At 56.1% G+C, this 20,681-nt stretch overlaps 2 protein-coding genes across 3 annotated transcripts in view; one reads left to right on the top strand and one right to left on the bottom strand.

The window, feature by feature from the left end:
- The first annotated feature begins 1,438 nt into the window (after nt 1–1,438).
- BRI3 (brain protein I3) lies at nt 1,439–10,818 on the top strand. 2 transcript variants are annotated; one of them, XM_021680230.2, is made up of 4 exons: nt 1,439–1,775; nt 2,353–2,455; nt 10,079–10,259; nt 10,709–10,818. In XM_021680230.2, the coding sequence occupies exons 1-3, from the start codon at nt 1,634–1,636 to the stop codon at nt 10,209–10,211; spliced, it is 378 nt and encodes a 125-aa protein (XP_021535905.1). In that variant the 5' UTR covers nt 1,439–1,633; the 3' UTR covers nt 10,212–10,259; nt 10,709–10,818. The 2 variants fall into 2 exon arrangements, with proteins under 2 accessions (XP_021535905.1, XP_021535904.1); XM_021680229.1 differs by lacking the exon at nt 10,709–10,818 and having other exon boundaries at nt 10,079–10,494.
- Nucleotides 10,819–11,331: 513 nt separating this feature from the next.
- The window catches only part of BAIAP2L1 (BAR/IMD domain containing adaptor protein 2 like 1), a 99,710-nt gene continuing 90,360 nt past the window's right edge, over nt 11,332–20,681 (bottom strand). Inside the window, exons 13-14 of the mRNA XM_021680228.2 lie at nt 12,844–12,881; nt 11,332–12,427 (exon numbers count right to left, since the gene is read on the bottom strand). Of these exons, the coding sequence (XP_021535903.1) occupies nt 12,352–12,427; nt 12,844–12,881 (114 nt within the window). The 3' untranslated portion in view covers nt 11,332–12,351. The remainder of the gene's footprint in view (nt 12,428–12,843; nt 12,882–20,681) is intronic.

Below are 20,681 nucleotides of genomic sequence, written 5' to 3'. Positions count from 1 at the left end.
TATTTATTTATTTATTTATTTATTTATTTATTTATTTATTTATTTATATGACAGAGAGAGACACAGCGAGAGCAGGAACACAAGCAGGGGGAGTGGGAGACGGAGAAGCACGCTTCCCGTGGAACAGGGAGCCCGATGTGGGGCTCGATCCCAGGACCCTGGGATCATGACCTGCGCCGAAGGCAAACGCTTAATGACTGAGCCACCCAGGCGCCCCCCAGTCTCCATTCTTGACCTGGCTCTCCCCTAATGCTAGTCAGGCCCGACCCTCATTTCTCCCCCACAGGATGCTGGGATGATGATGACCAGTACAGGAGATGGGCTTTGAGGAGCTAAACTTGTAACCCAGGGATCAGATGGTCTCTGAGGAAAAGTTAAAAATAAGGTGGGGTCTGAGATGTCCTTAGTCCTCATGCTAGATCAATCTGCAGGTCACATGAAACACCAAATGCTACAGAAGGCCCTGGAAAGGCCTAGAGGAGCTACAAATTTGAGGGGCTTTAAGCTTTTAGATCCTTCTTTTCCAAGTTTTATTACAAGCCCATTAAGCATTAGCGGGCAGCAATAAAAACGCTGAAGCCGAGGGAACCCGACCTAGTGGTTGGTCTTCGCGTCAAGTTTAGGCCACTCCCCTTGCCTGAGCCTCGGTACCCGGGCTGTAGACTGGGACTATTAAGTACCTCCCGGGTTGTTGTGACGATTAGCAAAACCGACGAACGAGGGAGGGACGGTGCTTGTCACGAAGTAGGTGCTCAATATTTAGGGTTTTGTCCCCAAGCGGGGAATTATTTGTAATCAGCGGCTACAACTCCTAGAAATCACCTAATTTAATTCATCAAGAAGAAAACCGAGGGAATGAACATCAGCTGAGCGCGAGCAGGCAAGGCTGAGAAGCACGCCCTGCTTTTTCCTGCAGGAGCTTGCACTTCCACTGCCCCGGGCCGCCGCCCTGATTGGGATCCCGGGTCGCTCGGAACGCGGAGCCCCCGGCCCCTTTGCCCCGAAGCGGTGACAACCAGGAGACGGCCGGGGGACTCGCCCCTCCTGGACTCTCCTCCTGGCCGCCCCGGGCTCCTGCCCTTCCCCGTGGTGAGTGGGCTCGGGCGATCGGATCTCCCGCCTGGCCAAGGGGTCTCCGCTGGGAGATGGGTGGGGCGGGCCCAGGCGCTGGAAGGGGCGGAGTCCGCGGGCCGTAAAGGTCGAGACCCCCGTGCGGCATCTCCTCGTAGTCGTGTGTGTGGCGCGGAGTCTCCTCGTGGCAGCGGTCTGTGGGGCCGCGGAACTGGGCCGAGGAAGAGCGCGGGGTCAAGGCCGACAAGCGGCCGACCGGGGGGCCAGGGGCGGGCGCGGCCCCTTTAAGACGCCGCGCCGGCCCCGCCCCGCGCCGCACCCCCGCCGGGAGCCGCGCCACGTGACCCGGGTCTTGTGACTGGCCGGGGGGAGGCGCGGAGGGGAAGCCCGCGGCGCCCGCCTCGGAGAGGGGCCCAGCCCCGCAGCCGACGCCGCCGCCCGCGAGGAGCGGGTCCCGCCGCCGGGTCCGGGCGTCCGCGCGAGTCCGAGCCGGCGCGGGAGCGGGAGTCCTTGCGGGAGTCCAGGCGGGAGTCGGGGCCGGGCGCGGTGGGCGCCGCCCGCCATGGACCACAAGCCCCTGCTGCAGGAGCGGCCGCCCGCCTACAACCTGGAGGCCGGCCAGGGCGACTTCGCGTGCGGCCCGCACGGCTACGGCGCCATCCCCGCCGCGCCCCCGCCGCCGCCCTACCCCTACCTCGTCACAGGTGCGCCCGGCGGCCGGGGGTTGCGGGCCGGGGTGGGGGCCGGCGTCGGGGCTGGGCGCCGGGCCCGCGGCCCCGGGAGCAAACTTTGGGCCCGGTCCCGTGGGGACCTTTAACCCCGAAACCAACTTTTCTCCGGACACCGCTGCGGCGGGGGGCGCGGCCCGACCGTGGTCGGGGGGCGGTGGGAACCCCCGCGCAGGCACTGCCGAGGGGCCGCCCCGGGGTCGGGAACGCCGAGCTCGTGGGGACGGGTGGCTGGTGAGTCTCCCGCACCGGGAGCCCGCTGTCGGGCCCTCCGCCGACCCGGGGGGTCGCGAGCCCCGGGCCCGCCCATCCCGGGAAGCGCCGCGGCCCGGTTTCCCATTAACTTCGTTAACCAGGTGCTGTCTGCAGATTAGCACCCAGTAAAGCCCATAACGGGCACTTAGTGGAGGCGGGCCGTTGTCTGGATTTTGGAAAGGATAAGTTTGGGGGCGGGGGCGGGGTGGGTGTCGGGGCGGGGGGACGACAGGAGAAGTAGCCCTCAAACTTCCAGTTTTCCTCCCGGCCCCCTTCTGATGTGCCTTCCTGCCCACAGGGATACCCACCCACCACCCCAGGGTCTACAACATCCACAGTCGAAATGTCACCAGGTACCCTGCCAATTCCATCGTTGTCGTTGGAGGCTGCCCAGTTTGCAGGTATGTCACAGGCCGGGGGCTGGCCCCCAGAGCCTCAGGAAGGCAGACTCGCGGGGGGCGGGGGGGGGGCAGTCTTGGGACAAGCTGCTGACCTGCGGTGTGGGCGAGAGTGGGTTCGTGTGTCCTTAGGTCTCACATTGTTTCATGGGTCATCGGGGAGGGCTTCCCTTTCCTGCGGAGTTGAGTGGTTTGGGGGCCCTTGGGTCCCAGATGAGTGGGATGCAGAAATGTTAACACCTGGTGTCCCTGGTTCTGGAACCTGCAGTTGATTCTTGAAGGTGGTGGAAGGTTTCCTTTTACTGGGAAGGGCAGCTAGAAGTGCCCTGGCAGGAGAGCCCTGACTCAGATGGCCAGTGTGTCCAAGGATCCCGAGGTCCAGGAGGCCAGGGGAGCAACATCCGCGGCGCGGGGCCATTGGCTGGAGGAGGATGGAAACACTGTGGTTCTTTGTGTGGGGCAGGAGCTGTTTTTCGTATTCTCAAACCAAAGCCTCCAGGGTCCTGCAACTGGTTTTGTAGGGTCCGAGCTGCAGCTAGCTCCATGCTTGTTCTTTGTGGGTCGTGAGGGTTCACATTCAGATAAGACTTGGTCCTTGCCTGCTTGATGCAAGAGTGCAGGTCTTCAGCTTGTCTGGGAGAAGGAAGTTGAAGTCTCTGAGATGGAATTGAGAAACGTCGGTTTACACTGAGACTTAACGTCAAAGGTGTATCTGGAAGGCCTGGAGCAGAGTCAAGGGGAAGTTAAAGATTTCAGAGTCACAGGGGTCAACTGTGTGGGCGGGGGAGGGCTTCACAGAGATGGGGGGTAGGAGGCTGCACTCCCAGAGCCTAGTAGAGGGGGCTGTGGGCGGGCTGGGGACCTTGTCTGTCAACTCAGGACAGGTGTGTCTTCTGATACAGCCTTTGGGGAAACATAACGGGGGTTGGGGGAAAGACAGATCACTTGCACCCTCCTGGACACCATTCTCTCCACGGGCATCTGGGGGCATCACAGCTGTTGGGGTTTGAAGGTACAAAGGTGGGAAGAAGGGGCGTGGGGCCTGGGAGCTCCCCGAAGGCTGCTTGGCTGGGCGGGGGTCAGGACTCGGTCGCCTGTGAAGAGAGCCACTGGGAGTCTCGGGGGGGTTGTGTGCAGAGGTAGGTGATGGGAACCCCGCTGTCTTTGGCTTTGAGGCTGGCGCTGGGTGCTCAGAGCCCTGGCTGTGTGCACAGTCCTTCTCTCCCCACGTGGGCCAGCTGGAGGATTCCAAGGGCCTGTTTTTGGGCGGGAGAATCTTTGAGTGATCTCCCGAGTTTAGGAAGGTGTCTGGGGCAGAGCAGTCTGGCTGGGATTTCAGTGTCTCCACGCCATGGCTGCGTGTTGTGTCCAGCCAGTTCCCAGCCTGCTGCAGGCACTGCATTCAGATCCTGGCCGTTTTCCCACCTGGGAAGTGGGGGTGTCTTGGGGTGCTCTTTGAAGCCCTTCCTGGCCCAAGTGCCTGTGCTCAGACCAGCGGCAAGGCCCCCGTGGCTGCCGGGTGGGGAGCACTTTCCTGGCTACTTTCCTTCTCCCCCCCCGGGCGGGAGCTCTGTCATTTCGGAGGCCTGTGGCTTCTGCTGATGGGGTCCCAGAGCCCCACTCCTGCAGAATCTGGATCAGGGTCAGCTGCCTGAAGGCTGAGGTGTGGGGCGCCGGCAGTGGGGACAGGCTTTTCATGTCGGGATCACCATCCTCCCTGCCTCTGGGTGGTAGCACTGAGGAGGGGGTGCTCTGAGAGCAAGTTTGGGGACTGAGTTGGGACCTAACGCGCCGATTCCCTCTTGGCCTGTCCCCGTGATCCCTCTCGCCTGCGGACTGAGGAGGATGGGTGCTGGCAGTAAGGGCCGCCCCCAGCACTTGGGTGCTTCATGTGTGAGTGTCCCCACCCTCCGCCGCTGGAGAGCGGGCAGCCCCTTGGCCCTGGGAGGCCAGCTTCCTAGGCAGTGGGCGGGGGAGCAGGGGGCCTGGGACATGGGCAGTGGGAAGGAGGGAGAGGCCGGGCGCTTCCCAAGGAGGCTCTCCTGTGGTTTGGGGAGCGGGTGCGTGGCCCTGGGGCGGCTCCCCTCTGGGGAGAGCGGAGAGGTGTCCCCTGGGGCACAGTCCGGCGAGGCCACTGTCTGGCATCTGGAGTTGGGAGACGGCCACTTGTCATGTGAACACACTGTCTCCCTTTTCGTGCAGCCCGCCAGGCTCTGTCCCCTTCCCTCCTGGTAGCTTGGCAGGCATTTGCCCAAGTCACACGTCTGTGATTCCTTCTGAGGGAGGCTTGGCCTAAGAGGCCCATGTCACTTGTCACTTGGCCCTCATCTTAAGCAGCCTGACCCCATCTTCCCTTTTCAGTGGGCCATGAGAAAGCTCTCCTTGGGAGCCCAGCAGAGGAGCGGGCTCCTCATTTCACCCCGTCTGTCTGGACTCAGCGCCATCTTGCCCGGGCAGGGCTCTGGCCAGGCCCCGGCCTCTCTGAAGCTGGTCCTCCCCTGGGGGTTGTGGGCCGTCCCTCAGTGCAGGGTGAGGGGAGGTGGCAGCCCCCAGAGTCTGGGAGTCCAGGCTCGGCTCGGTTCACCCCGGGCTGCCGTGGGGCAGCCTGTTGGGAAGGCTCCCTGCGCAGCAAGGTGTCAAAGGCCAGAGTGTGCATAAAGCCTGGCCTGCTCAGGGCTCCCCACTGACACTGGCCGGATGTCACTGATACTTAGTTTTGGGGGTAACCCGAGAGGTACGAGGAGATCCAGAAACGAGTGGAGCCTTGGCAGCCGAGAGAGAGGCTCCAGGCAGGCTGAGGGTATGACACGGCATGGGGGGATGGGGTGCGGTGTGTGGAGGGGTCCTGAGAGGAGGGGGTCTGGACAGTGGGCTGCAGGCAGGGGGTGGAGGGGCCCCAGCTCATCCGGCATCTAGGACCACAAAACCAGCGCTCCGGAGGTGGCCGATGGGCCTGGGCCGGCTGGAAAACAGGCCACCAGGATGGGCCCTGCCCATGGCCGCGGTCCTGTGGGTTCTGCCCGGCCTGACGGGGGGGAGGGGGGAGCACCCCAAGGAATGCCGGGGCCTCTGGTCCGTGGGTCCAGGCCCAGGCCTGGGTGATCCGCAGCTCCTCCCGCAGCCAGTCCTCCCCGACCCCCCCCGGGGGCACCTGCCCTGTGTGCCCCTGTGTAGTGGAGGCCCTGGGACAGCACAACGCCAGACAGAGGCGCCTCCCAAGTGGGTGAGGTATGAGCGGGTTGGCTGGGTGCTTTGGGCATCTGGTCCCCAAGCCTTGGCTCCCACTGAAGGCCACTGGAGGAAGTCCTCAGCTCTCTCTCCCCTGAGACTCGGCCTTCCGGTGAGGGCTGGTCTGGGGGCTGCTCCCGGGCTGGATGCCACCCTGAGTGCGTAACTGGGGACGCACCGAGGGCTGCTGGAGCTGGTGGCCCTGAGTGCCCGCGTGGGGGGGCGGAGGGAGTACGGGACATGCGGGGGCTGCCGTTCGCGGATGGCTGGTCCTTGGGGCGCTCACTCCCCTCGGGCCTTGGTGGCCGGTCCGTCGCCTCGCTGCCCGAGAGCCTGGCCCAGGCCTGCTCTGCACAGATGCCCAGTGGCCGCTTTCTCCGTAGGGTCAGAGCCAGGAGTTAAATGAGCGTGTTCAGAATTTGTTAGTTCCCAGTTTCTCCAGCTTCCACATCCTTCCCTGCCCACCTCCCCCCCCACCAGCCGATTGCCCAAGAACGGGGCGCGGCTTCCAGCCTCTGCGGGGCCCCCCGCACAGTGTGGATTGTGGATTCTGAGCCGGTTGAGAGTTGAAGCTCGTTCTGAGCCGACTGGGGCCTTTCGGGGCCCGGGGGGGTGCGGAGAGGAAGAGCGTGTGATGCCGTTTGGGAGAGCCGGTGGGAGGCAGCCCGCGTCAGGGTTGTCCCCGGGCGTCCCCTCCGTCCTGTGGTGCCTGGTGGGGACGGGCGCCAGGGACAGGTTTGCTCTGCGGCCTGGAGTCTTGCTCCATCAAAAGTGGCCCAGAGATCAGATTGTGTTTCTCAATTCAGAAGATTCTGGATCTTTAGAAACTGTAAGTTATGCCAGCATTGTTTCTGAGGTCTGGGGCAGTACCCATGGTGAGAACATTAATATTTTTGCAGCAGGACGTGAGTATTCGCGTGCAGTGGATGAATTATGACCGTACGTGGCCACGAGTTAGTTTGGGTCACAGGTTGCCGCCAGGCGAGTGTGCTACAAACCTATGAGAAAGTTCTTTCAGACCCTTGTATCATCTGGAAGAGGGGTGTGGACTCCTGGGGTGGCAGGTGTGGTGCCTGGGGGCTGCCCCCGTGCTTGGAGGCTCCCGCTGGCTGTGCCTTGTTCCTCACGCGTGAAAGCGTGTTGGGTTCGGGTCGTTGGCCCGTGGCAGGCGGTTTGCTCACGGGCCTGCCGGCAGGGACGCTCCCTCGTCCCTGAAGGGAAAGGCCCCTGCTCTTCCGGAGACCAGTGGCCAGGCCATCTTTAGAGTGGGGTGAAGGCGGACGGGGCGGGCCTCGGCGGGGAGGCGCAGGGTCACGGAGGACGGAGCGGCGGGTGGCCCAGGCGGCTAGCTGTGCTCCGGCCGGAGTACGTGACAGGTGTGGACGTGGACGGAAAGCACGGCGGGTGTGAGCAGCGGGGGCTTGTGTTCTCGGGAAGCCCCGGCTGGGGGAGGGGAGGGTGCCTGGTCAGCCTGCGAGGCCACTGCTCTGCCTTTCAAGTTCCCAGAGCACTTCCAGGGGCCGAGCAAGAGGAGTGTTGGGGCCAGACGGTGTGGGGGCCGCTGGGAAGCTTCGTGCTTGGGCAGGGCCGGTACCTGGCTTCACGGGCACGGAGGGCCTGGGGGTGTGTGTCTGTCCCCGCGCACCCCGGGTTCCCTCCAGCTGAGGCAAGCTGCCCACGACAGCCACCTGCCCTCCGACCGGGGGGTTCGTGTGGGGAGGTGTGCCAGGCAGCCCCCCGTAGCTCCTGCCCCCCACCGTGGGGGCACTGCACCGGGCTCAGAGGGCTGCCCCAGGCACCAAGGACAGCAGGATATGCCTTGGCCCCAGGCTCCTCCCAGACATCTGCAGCCTCTGAGCAGACACACCGGGTTCTAGGTTGTGCTGCTTAATGGCTTTGATCCTTAAGTGGGATGACATGGAGTGTTCAGCCTGGGAGGTGCTCAGCCAGGTAGTCCCTGTCCTTGGGCCCCACTCGCCCCTGGAGGGGATGCTGGGCGAGGCACCCTCCTAACTCCTTCAGAGGGCAGACTTCTCTGGAAGGTTCTCAGCTGTTGCTTGTGACCCAGCTAGGAGGCCTGGCTCACTTCTGCCCTCGGCTTTTTCCTTGGGCATTCTAACCGACCCTGTGAACGGGTGTGATTCTTGAGATTTCAGCTGTGGGTGGAACTTCGGTAGATGCCAGGAGGAAGGAGGACAGGGGCACCTGGGTGGCACCAAAGCTCTGGGTGGTCCAGGTCTAGCTAGTCTGAAAGTGGCTTGATTCGCAGCCGTAGTTGCAGGAGCTGTCGCAAGGACTGTGGCCAGAGCAGATGCGTTCCTGTCCCCGTGTGTGGCCCAGGGCCTCCCTGAAGCCTCACCCCTGACTTGGGCAGCATGGCCTTTGGTGCTTTCTCAGGTGGGGCAGGTATGGGGTGGGCTCTGCACAGCTGTGTCTGGACGCCCACGGGCAGGAGCAGCCACGGGAGGGCCAAGGAACAATGTGGGGACCCGACGACCTTGGCAGTCCTTAGAAAGGGGACTCCTAATACTAGACTTTCATAGCAGTCTAAACAAGAAAAGGTAACTCTGCAGGTGGAAATTGGTTGGCCTGTTGGTTAGCTTGCCCTCAGATCCGGCCTTGCCTGTGTGCAGGCTGACTGGTGAGCACACAGGTCAGCCTGGGAAATGCCGGCTGAAACAGTTCAACAGGGGTCTTTACTGCGGGACTTCTCAGAGCCTTTCCTAAACTACTGTGCACCGTGACTCCAGGGCAGGGGGATGAGCTTCCTCAAATTAATCAAAAAAGTCCTTTTCTGCAGAGCTTATCAGGGGAAGTGGTGTTTTAGGACAAGCCCCTTGGGAAGTGCTGCTAGAGGGTGCTGTCCTGTGTAGACATCTTAGGCAACTCCCTCCTGAGGGAGTAGGAAGGGAAGCGGGCATCGAGTGTGACGGTTTCTTTAAGCAGTTGAAAGCCAGGCTTCCTAAGAGTCTAGTTTACTTACCACGATTCTCAGCCCGGCGCCTGCTCTCTGCGCGGCTGGAGCCCTGGCCCAACGTGGGCAGGAGCGGAGCTCAGAAGGGGCGGCGGCGGCAGGTGTGGCATCTGGAGTGGAGGAAGTCTACTGTTGGGTGCTTCACCTTGACACTCGGCCTTCTGTTAAGCTGAACCTTCGTTCTCTGCACACACAGTGGCAAGACGAGAAGCAGCTGCTTCCAGAACATTGTGGGCACAGGAGACCCTTAGCAGCGTTTGAAGACAAAGGAGCTGAGGTGTGGGTAGAGGAGGAAGTGGCTTCAGGGCCACTGAGGCAGCTGGGGTGAACGCGGGGAGGCGGGGGCGGTCTGGGAGCGGGGCCCACCCCATGAAGGCAGGCAGGCCCGGGGAGTGCCGCAGGGAGTGCCACTGTCCCGAAGCCCCTCCCTCTTTCCTTCTCAGCACTCCGCCCCGGCTGACTTGGGCACATTTGTTCTGGTGAATTCTGGTGAAGTGCCTTGTTCCCAAAGGCCCTCGGCTCACAGCGGGGTGGACGAGGCTGAAGGTGTCCCTGGCCACCTGGGGAGGAACTTGTTTCCACCGACTTGCCCTGGCTCTCCAGAATGTGAACCATTGCTCATGAGGGCTGAGCTGGCTCTTGCTGTTACCATTTTAATTCCAGCTCTGTGTCCAGAACTTTCCAGAAGTAGCCTAAGCAGCAGTGGCAGAGCTGAGCGCAAGGCTCCTGCTTCCCGTCTTTGAAAATGAGCCTGGAACGTGAGTGGTGACCTCAGGTCACTGAACCTACACTCCTGGCACATGGTTGGGGTGATAGGCCCTAGGCGTGTGGGTTACGCACATTGAAGATAAATTTGACTTTGTGAAGAAGAAACAGATTAAATTTCTCAAGATAAGTGGTCTTCCTATAGACACTGTGAATTTGGCTGATTTTAATCTTTCAGTAAAATCTGCTGTAACCTTCTCCCAAGACAGAATTCGAAGAAGTTTCTGGAATTTCCCTGTAGGGGATGGAAGAATAAAACTTTTCAACAGTGGGGAAAAAAATACCCTAAAATGATTAGGTTTTCTTGGTCTAGTTTTCAGAGATACAAGAATTTTTATAGAAATTAGCATTTGTTTCTTGTTTGTCCTTTTGTAACGGAGGAGGAAACATGGTAAGTAACGTGGCAAGGGAACGTTCTTGTCGTTGCAAGTGATGATTCCTTCCGGTAACTCCCCTCCCCTTCCCACTTTGGAGCAGTGGCTGGCCGGAATCGGCATGCGCCAACAGGCCGGCGGGTTCGTTGCTGGAGGGGCAAAGACTGCTTCTGGGGACACAGTCACTGACGCACCGGGGGCCCCGCATCCTCACGCGCTCCGTCCCCTCTCGTGCGGGGCTCCGCCAAGGGCCCTAACGCGAGTGCCCCTCTCTTCTCTCCACAGAGTCGGGGTTCTGGAGGACTCCTTCACCTTCCTGGGCATCTTCTTGGCCATCATCTTGTTCCCATTTGGGTTCATCTGCTGTTTTGCCTTGAGGAAGCGAAGATGCCCCAACTGTGGAGCAAACTTCACTTAACAGGAACACCACACCCGGCTTCCCTACATCCAGCTGTCTTTTTCTAATGTAAATGTCGTGTACAGTAGCTTTATTTGATTAAGCTTTCAGGACTGTTTTGTAAAGCGAGGCGGGCTAGACGGTGTGAGCTGCAGTTTCGTGGGCGCAGGGGTCACAGTGTGGGGACACAGCAGCACTGCTCTGGGGTGAATGACAGCTCAATAAAGCACTGCTTTTATTTTTTGCAGTCTTCAGTTTGAGAAAGGTGAGAAATACTGTTTTAAATAAATGAGATTCATACCCTTGTTTACCTGGTTCTGCTTATTTGGTGTGCACACTGCTACTCATATAAACAAACTCGTGGACGTTAGACTAGAACACCACACCCATCGCCTGGCTTCAGCAGCATCCAGCTCCTGGCAGGTCTCGATCTAGTCCTCCGTAGACAGAGCTCAAGAGTGTGCTTTCCAAATTTTTATTAATATAACGAAACCTAATACCTTGACACTTACTTACAGAGCACGCACCTCTGCGCCCAGGACCTGAGCTAAGCCCTCCCCTCCTCGGTGAGGCAGGCGAGTGCCCACCAGTCGTCTGTGAAGGCCAAGACCGGGTCGGGCGAGCCAAGCGAGCCTGCAGAGACCGCACCTGAGAGTCTCTGTAACAAAGCCGGAGGATCCCGAAGAGCAGAGCTCTGGAGGTCAGGGAGGCCTCACCCCCCCCATTGCAGATACTGAGCTGCCACGAACCCTCCTCTTACTCAGATGCTGAGAGAAGCAGGGACCGCTGAACGAGATGGGACTGTGGTTTCTTTATTGGCTGGAGCGTCTTCTCTCAGGACAGGTGTGCTGTTTGCCAACTTGGCCTGGAAGACCCTCACGTAGGTCTGACTCCTCAGCCCTCGGGGTCGCCCGATTCGCCTGGCAGCCAGGACAGGACCAAGAACGTGAGGTGTCACACGCTTCCAGTGGTTTACCTGCATTTGACCATGACCACTTTCAAGTTTATAGAAAAATGTTGATATTTATGGCGAGACCAACGGAGCTGTGATAAATGAGGCCCTCTCCGCCCACACACAGTGAATGGCCAGGGTGTGCGTCCTGATTCTGCACTCCTCCATAACAGGGCCCAGTCCCTGGCAGCCAGAGGTAAACTCGGCACTGGCTCAGAGTTCCCAGTTCTGAGGCTGTGATGGCAGGTCTCAGATGAAATGCAGACCTTCCCATCCCAGCCACTAACACTTAGGTCCTGGCTATCTACGTGCTCTTTGCGGGAGTGGGGGTCAGTACCTGATTTCAGAAATGAAGTACACTAGCTAGGGAGGCAGCTTCGATCAACGAGCATAGTGAGAACACCCTGGGGTCGCTCCGTGGGGCCCTCACACGCATGTGTGACGCTCTGAGCCAGGCCCACGTGCAGCACGGCCTGGTGTCTTCTCTGCACTGAGTCGGGGAGTTCGTAACTCCAAACTACTAAACTCAATAGCTCTGGGATTATTCGAGTACTAAGCATCATGGCTGTGACAGGGTCAGGCAAAATGTCTGCACACTCTTCAGGTATGTCTAAATCGAAGGAAACTTGGGGATTCCTCCATCTTAGGTAGCTCTACATCTGATTAAACAATTTAAAATTTTTAAGTTAAAAAATTAAATTTTATATAAGTCTCATAATTTATATTGCTTACAATTATGATTTGCATGCTAAGATGCAAATTTACACATCACTTCCTCTAGATAAATGTCATAATGCTAGGTAAGAGCACATGCTTTATAAAATAAAACTGTGGTCTCCTTTGCATTCAGGTGCAGAAACCCAGTCATGAAAGCACAGACTATCCCTTACTCTGGCTATTAAAAAAAATCATAGAATATTTTAAAAATGATACAGTAAGGATTGGAACCAAATTTACTGTCTTCTGATGAACAGAAGAGATTTTTAAATGACTGAGTTGATAACTAAACTATTCTTTATCTTCTTAAAGATGGAAATGTATCAACACAACTATGTTAAATTGAGAGAATGCATTGATTTGCTCAAGTAGAATACAGTTAAAATCAGGCACCCTTTGGCGAAGCTTTACACCAGTTACAGCACGTCAAACAACTTGTATCATTTTGCAATGAGAACTTAACGGAAGAACTGGAGTTCCTGGGCCCTCCCTTCATCGGATGATGGGCGCTGAGCGATCGTTTGTCACCGTCGGTCGGAGTTTCACGGTAGCAAAGGGGTTCTCTCCGCTGCAGGGGGAGGAAAAACATGGCTACAGAAATACTACGAGATGGAAATTTGATTTTAAAAGAGCCATGAACTACTCTTCTCACTGTGAAAATCTATGGCTTCTGTAAAAAATTCCAGACACTTTGTGAACATGAACGTTTCTCTGTGGCAGTTCTGAGTTACAGAACTCTCCAGAGCTGTAGACGCTGTAACGGGAGAGCCACCTAGGACAGGGTCTGGATTCAGTTGCCCATCGCCCCTGTGACCAGGCCTCCTCCCTCTGGGACCCGGGCAGACGCTGGCAGAGCCTCCAGGCCCTCCTCCCCAGCCTGATGAGAATAGGGTGGCTGCATCCTCCTCAGACCCCACAGGCCCGAGGCCTCTCAGGGATGGGCCTCCTGGGCTGCACAGGCCCCACGGACAAAGGTCAACATACCTGAGGAAAGGTGGCTTTGCTGTCCCATTTGCATCGTTCTGTGAAGAATAGATAAAGATGGAAGTTTATGGAAGGCTCATGAAATTGGGACATTTTTAATAAGACCTGAAGGTAAAGCCATCTAAAGCACAAGGGACTCCACATATGGCTAATGCCGGTTTTAAAAAGTGCCCCCCAGTCTCTGTCCATTTGAGACCATCTCAATGTGTCTAAAGTCACTTAAAGAGTAAGGACAAGAACAGAAAACCTAAGACAGGGAGGGACCCTCACAAGTGCTGGAACGACTCAGAATTTGAGGGAAGCTGGGACGGGCTGCTCCTCACCGATGGTCCTTCGGCTGCACATGTGTACTGACTGCAGGTGGGTTTTGGAGCCCAATCCTGAATGATGCCATCAAAAGACAATAAGTAAGAATAAGACCTTGTTGGGTCTTGGTGCCCACAGACTGGTGCCGACAGCTGGCCAGAGCTCTGGTAGGAAGTTCCAGAAGGCGAGGGGCGAGGGAACAATGCCAACACTGTTTTTTGCCTTCAGGAACCGCCAGAGCCTGGGACTTGGGGGCCTCCCAGTGTGGCCAGGGACCACGGGGGGCGTATGCACCTTCTGTCCTTCATTCTGTAAGCTTGCAGGCTTTACATTGCTGTAAATTTGCTCTGGCTGTTCAAGAACTCACTGGCCCCAGCTTGTGGGGCTAATTCTCCGGGCAGCGCCCAGGAGAGGGCAGTGTAACACCGTCCGAGCCACAGGCCGCCACACCAGACCTGACCGTCCTGAAAGCTCCCAGGATTCCTGTGATCGCTGACCAGACAGCTCCTCTGACCACCTGTTGCCAGCCTGGGGTCGAAGGCCATCCTTGGAGGCGGAAGCCCAGGTCAGGGCTCTCTGCCTGGCTCCTCCTGGGTGCTGGACATACAGACTCTCGAAGTTTAAGAGGGGCTGTCGGCACCTGGGCCACTGGAGACCCGCACCTGCTGTCTCTGTGCCTCTGAGGACCTCAGGGCATGACCGAGAGCCCTGGGGCCGGCAGGTCAGCAGGCTCATCCCGATGGGGAGCGCCAGCATTAGGAGGCACCCAAGTCAGCCCTGCACCCCGATTCAGTGTCTACTTTTCATCACTGATGCACAAAGCAGCTGCTCTGCTCAGCACATCCTAATAGGGCTTTAAATGGCTGCGAAGTGGTTTCTTCCTACGAGGCGTGCTGCGCTTCCCCAACAGGTCTCAGAGAAAGCCCATTTCTGGGGAAGCGCTCATACTCTATGATGGTTACTCTAAGACTCCTTACGCACAGGCTAATTTATAATTTATTTAAAAAGCACCAGGATGCCTGCCCTGCAGTGCCACACGTGCTCAGAGCGCCGGCAGCGGTGGGAAGAGGCCTGCGTCCTCCCAGCCTGGAAAGCACACTTCCTGCCTAGCAGACTCCCCAGGTGTGGCGTCTTGGAGGCATGTGCTCGGCCCCAGAGGCACACAGCCCTTGCTCCTTGATACTCTCACTGGGAACCACCTTCTTGCTGTCTTTCCTTGGGCGCAAACCGTCTTCCTGCCGGGTGCGTCCTCAAGTCTGAGGAAAGCTCTGTGCACCCAAAACTGGAACCCAGACACACAACCCTCCCCGAGTACCCGCAAGCTGCCCTGGAGGGCATGGGGGCCTGTTCCCAGGAGCGCCTCCTAAGCCCTGACTGACCCAACTCGACAACGAATTTAGCTACATGTTCACGAGCTGTGCCGAGTACTTGGCCCAGACACTTGAGAGAAACAAACACGGCAGCCGAGATGCGTCGCAGTCCACCAAAAGCCAAGTGGCAAGAAGTAACAGCTCTTGTGAGGGGGGACGGCGAGAGTAACTTAGGACAGCCTGAAGCCATTCGGTGCCGGGCCGAACCCGGGTCCCAGTGTGAACCCCGCGCCCTGGCAAGCCTCCCCCACAGCTGGTCCCAGCAGCGCGCATGTGCAATGGGCAGAGATCCCCCACCAGGACACTCAAGAGCAGTCCCGTGAGAACGGCCTACACGTCTGTCACCAGGAGAAGGGACACCCGCCTTCCATCCAGTGAACGCCACACAGCAACGGAACGCCACAGGAGGGCACGCTGCACGTTCGGTTCGTGTGAGGACCACACCAGAGGGGCCAGCCTGGACTGGGAGAAGGGCCGGTGTGTGTGTGGGGGAGGAGGGGGTCAGTGTAACGTTCTAGTTCTCGATCTGGTGTTGGTTATACGCAGTTGCTTTATGAAAAGTCACCCATTTTCTTACATGGTATTCTTCAATGTTCACTTAAAAAAAACAGGACATTTTCAGAAAGGTTTCTCCCTTCTTTAACGCACCTCCCCTGAGCCCACTGCCCTGGTCACAACTGCCCGCTGTCCCCAAACCTGCCCCTCCTCCCCTGCTCCCTTTTCTGTCAGTGAAGCGCACCTCCAGGCCACGTGTGGTACTGCCCTCGATCCATCGGGGGGGAAAGTGCACATCCCACTCAGAAGCGTTTTCAGGACCTTCCCACCTCAAACCTGATCACACAGCCCCATCCCTCGTGCTGGCTGACGCCACAAGCCTGTCTGTCCCGCTGGCTGCCTCCAAATGTTCCAACTGAGCCCGTCCCTCCACTGCCTCCTTTAGGCCGGGTCGTGGGGCTTGGGGTCCCTTGTCTCTGCACTCCCCAATCCCATCTTTCCCTCTTCCTTTGTCCTGTGTCCCTGGGCCGGACCGTCTCAGCAGGGCTCCTGGCTGGCCCTCGGCCTCTCCGCACGGGCTGACGGGCCTCTGCAGACTGGGAGCTACCTTCTCTACTCTCTACACGCGCAGTGCGGGGCCCACAGCACCGGAGGCCCCGTGCGAGCGCACGTCTGCGGCGCCGAGCTCCCCAAGGTCCCCCAGGCAACGGCAGAAAGACTCCTTACGCACGCCGCAGGCCTTGCTCGGACTCAGCACTATGTTTCGCACGCTTTCCCTCAGACTTCACAAAGGCCAGAACCTACGGCTCGTAGGCACAGCCAAGTGCGTGTTCTGTGTTCCCTCCTTGGCAACCAGCATGGTGCTGGCCTGGAGTGACTCAGCAGGACGGGAGGTTATCGAGTGACGAAACCAGGCACCAACACGGGCTAGGCATGTCATGAAGGTGGAACAGGTTACCCACGGGACCGTAGGGCAGTGAAGGCCTTGGGCCTGATCAGCAACAGCCCACAACCCGCTGATTACGGCTGAGTAGGAAAAGGCAGAGCGGGGGCACATCTTGTGATTCTTTGCCCCAGAAAACCTAAAAACCCGAGTTCACCTTGAGTGGGCACTCACTGTCACATGGTGTCCAACTCCCCCTCCCACTGTCCACATTTCTGCTCGGGTGTCCTCCACGTGCCCACGTGCCTTCAAGGGGACTCCATGGTCCCAGCTTATGGTGGTCAGGTCAGCTGAGACCACCCAGTATAGCCTGTTTTCTGGCCACAGGTAGACACTCTCAGGTGAGACAGGGACTGTGGCCCAGTGAGAATGCTGAGTGGGGAGCCCACACCCCAGAAGCCAGGGCGAGCGATGAGAGGGCCCTGGGCGGCCTTGCTACTGACCCTCTCTGGGCTCTGCTTCCATGAAACAGACCGTTCCCTTCCTGTCTGAAGCCGCTGGGGCTCAGCTCTTACCTGCAACACAAGCCGCCCTGATAACCCACAGCTGGTGCCAGTCCTCCGCTGTGGGCTGGGCTCATCTCCCGAATCATAACCTCTGAACTAGTTCAACACCTTTAGTCCTCACATGGGGACACTGAAGGCCAGACAGGGAGGAGCCAACTGCCCTGGGGCAAGGGCGCACCCGGGCCCCTCCCCGAGGCAGCACTCCCGGTCTGAGCAGCAAGTGTGTGGAGCGGGGCTCAGTTTCTCAATAGCGTTTTAGAGCCTGGCTCTGCACATGTTAACAACTCGGCTGCAGCAACAGCAGAGAACAGTGTGACCACCTGGCAGGCCCTCCAGCTTCAGTCCCGGTGACCCCTCCCCCCCAGCCCCTCAGGGAAGTCGGTATCTCAGAACATCGCAGGGCAGCCACAGAACTGTAGGTTGGTGAGTTCAGGAACATTCCACTCTACAGTAGGCAGCTCCCAGGCCTGGGTGTTCGGTATACTTAAGCCTAAGAATCCTGGTGTTTAAACAAAACTCTACGTGTAACTGGCATTAACGGATGGTTGTACATAGAAAATATGTATAAAACCATTAAGATGCTTTGCCAGCTGCCTTGGACCCCAGGATTTGGCTGAGACAGAACATACCTTTCCCCACCATCATTTAGTTGAGGAACATTTTAGTTTAGGAAAAATAAACTATCAGCTGGTTGGGCCTAAGAACTTTTGAGATAGAAAATTCCAGGACTGGACCGTGTCCCCAGCCCTCAGGGGCTACCAGGCAGGCCTCAGTGATGTTCCATGCTTCCCAACCATCACACTTCTAGATCCGGTTTTTAAATGGAACACTGTCCTGTTCTGCATGCTCTACACCCGACTGTCCCATACAGTAGCCACTTACCCATATGACCATTTGCACTAAAATTAAATATAAATACAAATTCCTTAGTTGCGTATTTTTTCCAGTGCTCAACGGCTACTGTCCTGGGCAGCCCAGTTCTGGGACATTTCTATCTGGCCATAAATTCTCCACTTAGCCTTTGCCCACGCCCTGATACCAGAGGATTAGATCCTGTGCTTCCTGTTGCTCTTGCGAGAAGCTACCAAGACTACTACTTCTTTCCCTGCGGGGGGCCTGCGTGGTTCGGTTCGGTTCAGTTCGGAGCTCCTGATCGGACTTGATAGCGAGGAAATGCAGTAGCTCCTCTGGCAGAATGGTGTCAGCTGAGGACGTGCATGAGGATGCACACTGATGATGGAGTGGTGGGGTTTTCTTCTGCAGTTTGCACAGGATCTTGAAATATGACTTCAAAACACGTCCGTGATAGAAATGGAATATAAATCCATCATTTAATCTCACTGTGCATCTGTGAAGCACTGTGTACTTATTTTTGGGTTATTACCCTCTTCATTCCGAGAGAAGATGCTCTTTATGGTCTTACAGATAAGGAACAGTGAATGTCCTGAAGACGGTGATGGGGGAGGGAGCTGCTGGAGTCATGGCCAGCGGTGCCTTGTTTGGGGAGGCCCTCAAACCTTGTGGCCTTTGCTGATTTTTAAAAGCCAATTAGTATTTTCTTGTGACCTTTATTAACTGTCTTCCATTATCCTCCAGGCCACAAAGACAAAAAAGCAACCTCTCCGTTCCTCAGGAACAGCACACAGAGGACAGTGGTATTCGTCTTATCAAGCGTTCAGATGGGTGGGGCACTGATAAGCAGACCGTGGAGGTTTTAGAACTTTCTCAATCAGCTGAAGGACTTCCGGGTCCTCCTGCTCACCATCTGTGCTTACTCCTCCCCCGCAGCCTCCCAGCCCGGGAGGTCAGAAAGCTGGATGGGCCCAATTCGCACTGCCCACCCGCCGGGCAGCAGGGTAGTGTGGCCTGAACCACAAATGCTTTCTGACGGGAGCAAATGGTCCGATCCTCCTGTGTGTGGGGGCTGGGAAGGAAGGGTAAAATATCGATCTAAATGAATTCACCTACAGTTTTCTCGAAGGAGATATAATGAAGTGCTAACAGTGGTCATCCTGGAAGTGAAATTAGAGATACTTTCGAGCAAAACAAAAATTCCCTGGGTTATTTTTATAATAAATAAGGTGTCATGATTAGATACTTTCATTTTTACAGACTTGGACTTTGCTCTTTAACTTAAACCTGCAGCTGTGACTGCCAGGTGAATTGAAAGGAAACCTCATTTCAGCATCTGTTTATCCAGCAAATGGCAACATTTGAGGTAAAAAAAAAATTTATCTGTTTAAGTGCATGGGATAAATGTTGTTGAGAGCCTCCTTATTTCTGTCTCGAGTGGGATAATTTATCAATTTATTTGTAATAGAATTTTTTTATTTACTTTAAGATTTTATTTATTTGAGAAAGAGAGCACAGAGGGAGAGGGAGAAGCAGACTCCCCACTGAGCAGGGAGCCCAACTCAGGGCTCAATCCCAGGACCCTGAGATCATGACCTGAGCCAAAGGCAGATGCTTAACCAACTGAGCCGCCCAGGTGCTCCTGTATTAGAGTTTTAGACAAAATCTTCACCATAATGCCACTTCCTTCTATGTTTAATATAGTAGACAAATCATGAAATATATAAATACACCCATGGAAGAAAACTTTTATCTTTTTTTTTTTTCCAAAAGTGAAAAGAGGGGTCTCTCAAATTGTAGGTACTTTAAAAAACCATAAAGTAACTTCTTTAATGAATACGATCATACTTATAGGACCCTGATTATTTTATATTATTCAGAACCTCCCAAACAAATGTTTTCTAGTAGTTACATGTATAACTTAAGTGCAGATAAGAATGTTTTTCTTTTTTTTTTTTTTTTGAAGCAAAGTTTATTGAGTGATAGTACAAAGCTACCAGAGAGGGAGGAGACCCAGGAGGGTTGCCCAAGAATGTTTTCCTTTTTTAATGTTCGCATGTCAAAAATCGAGCTCAAGATTAAATTTTCAGAAAAAAAAAAGCTTCAAAATACATGAACATGAGCAAACCAGAACTGCTTCCAGAGTAAAGACAGAACAACGATTTCTCCCAAGCAGGCTACACCAGTTGGTCACTAGCTCTGTCAGTCCTTACCTCTTGAATAACTTGTCACCCTGTCCCATCTCCACTGATCACGACTCCTGCCGCCCTCTCTCCCTGGACGACCGCACAGCCAACTGCCCTGTCGTGAGGCCCCAGCGCGCACCCCTAGGGCCACCTGTGGATACCACCCAGGATAACGGAGGAAGGAAAACATTCAGCCCAGACTTCCTGGCTTGGTGTGCTTCTCTCCTGGCCTAGGCATCCCACCACGTATCTGGCTGTGGCCCTGGACCATACCCAGCCACCACGGTTCCCAGAACGCATATCTGGAAGACTGTGTTTTGTCAGAGCTCTTCCTTCAGATGTTGGCTCAAATGCTTGCTTCCAAGACGCCTCCTCTGGTGCTTACCAGGAGCCTGAGCTCTCCCGTCTTCCTGTCGCCTCTTTGCCCCATGCACCTTTTACACAGCTCCAATAACCACACTGTTCACTGGATTCAACTCTTAGGCTGGCCTTAGTCCTATCTGTTTCCCTGGACCATGGTAGCTTATCAGTCAATGCTCAATGGATGAATTCCAATGGGAAGGTCTCACTGTGATCCACTGATCCCTTCTAGGCGGCACACCGTCACATGCCATTTGGTTGTGTTTAAGAAAGGAGTCTGGTTGGTCACAGCAGTCTGACGCCACAGAAAACATTAGTTACCCAAGTTGGGTGACCTCGCTGCAGGTACTGACTCCATACCTCTCTGAAGTGCTAAACACGCCTTTTTTATGGAAGGTCTCAATTATTAAGAGTTCATCAACATTCATTGTTCGGACACTCGCAAAATCAAAGACAACTAAAATCACATTGGAACCCACACAAGAAGGGCATTTTCAGATATTTGGGGCTTTTAAATGTTATATGAAACCAAACATTCAAGGCTGCTAAAATGAAAAACTAAAAAAAGTTGTCTGGCCTGCAAGACAGAAATAGGGGGTCTGACCAGAGTATCAGGGCGATGCTGGCCTCAGAATGAGTTTGGAAGTGTTCCCTCCTCTTCAATTTTTGGGCAAAAGTTTGAGAAGGATGGTATTAGCTCTTCTTTGTATGTATGTTAGAATTCACCAGTGGGGAAAAAAAAAAAAAAAAGAATTCACCAGTGAAGCCATGAGGTCTGGGGCTCTGTCAGGAGACTACAGGTTAGTGTCAGTGAAGATGG

This window comes from Neomonachus schauinslandi, chromosome 5 (genome assembly GCF_002201575.2).
Source record: "Neomonachus schauinslandi chromosome 5, ASM220157v2, whole genome shotgun sequence".
NCBI lineage: Eukaryota > Metazoa > Chordata > Mammalia > Carnivora > Phocidae > Neomonachus > Neomonachus schauinslandi.
This window is presented reverse-complemented; position numbering and strand designations above follow the sequence as displayed.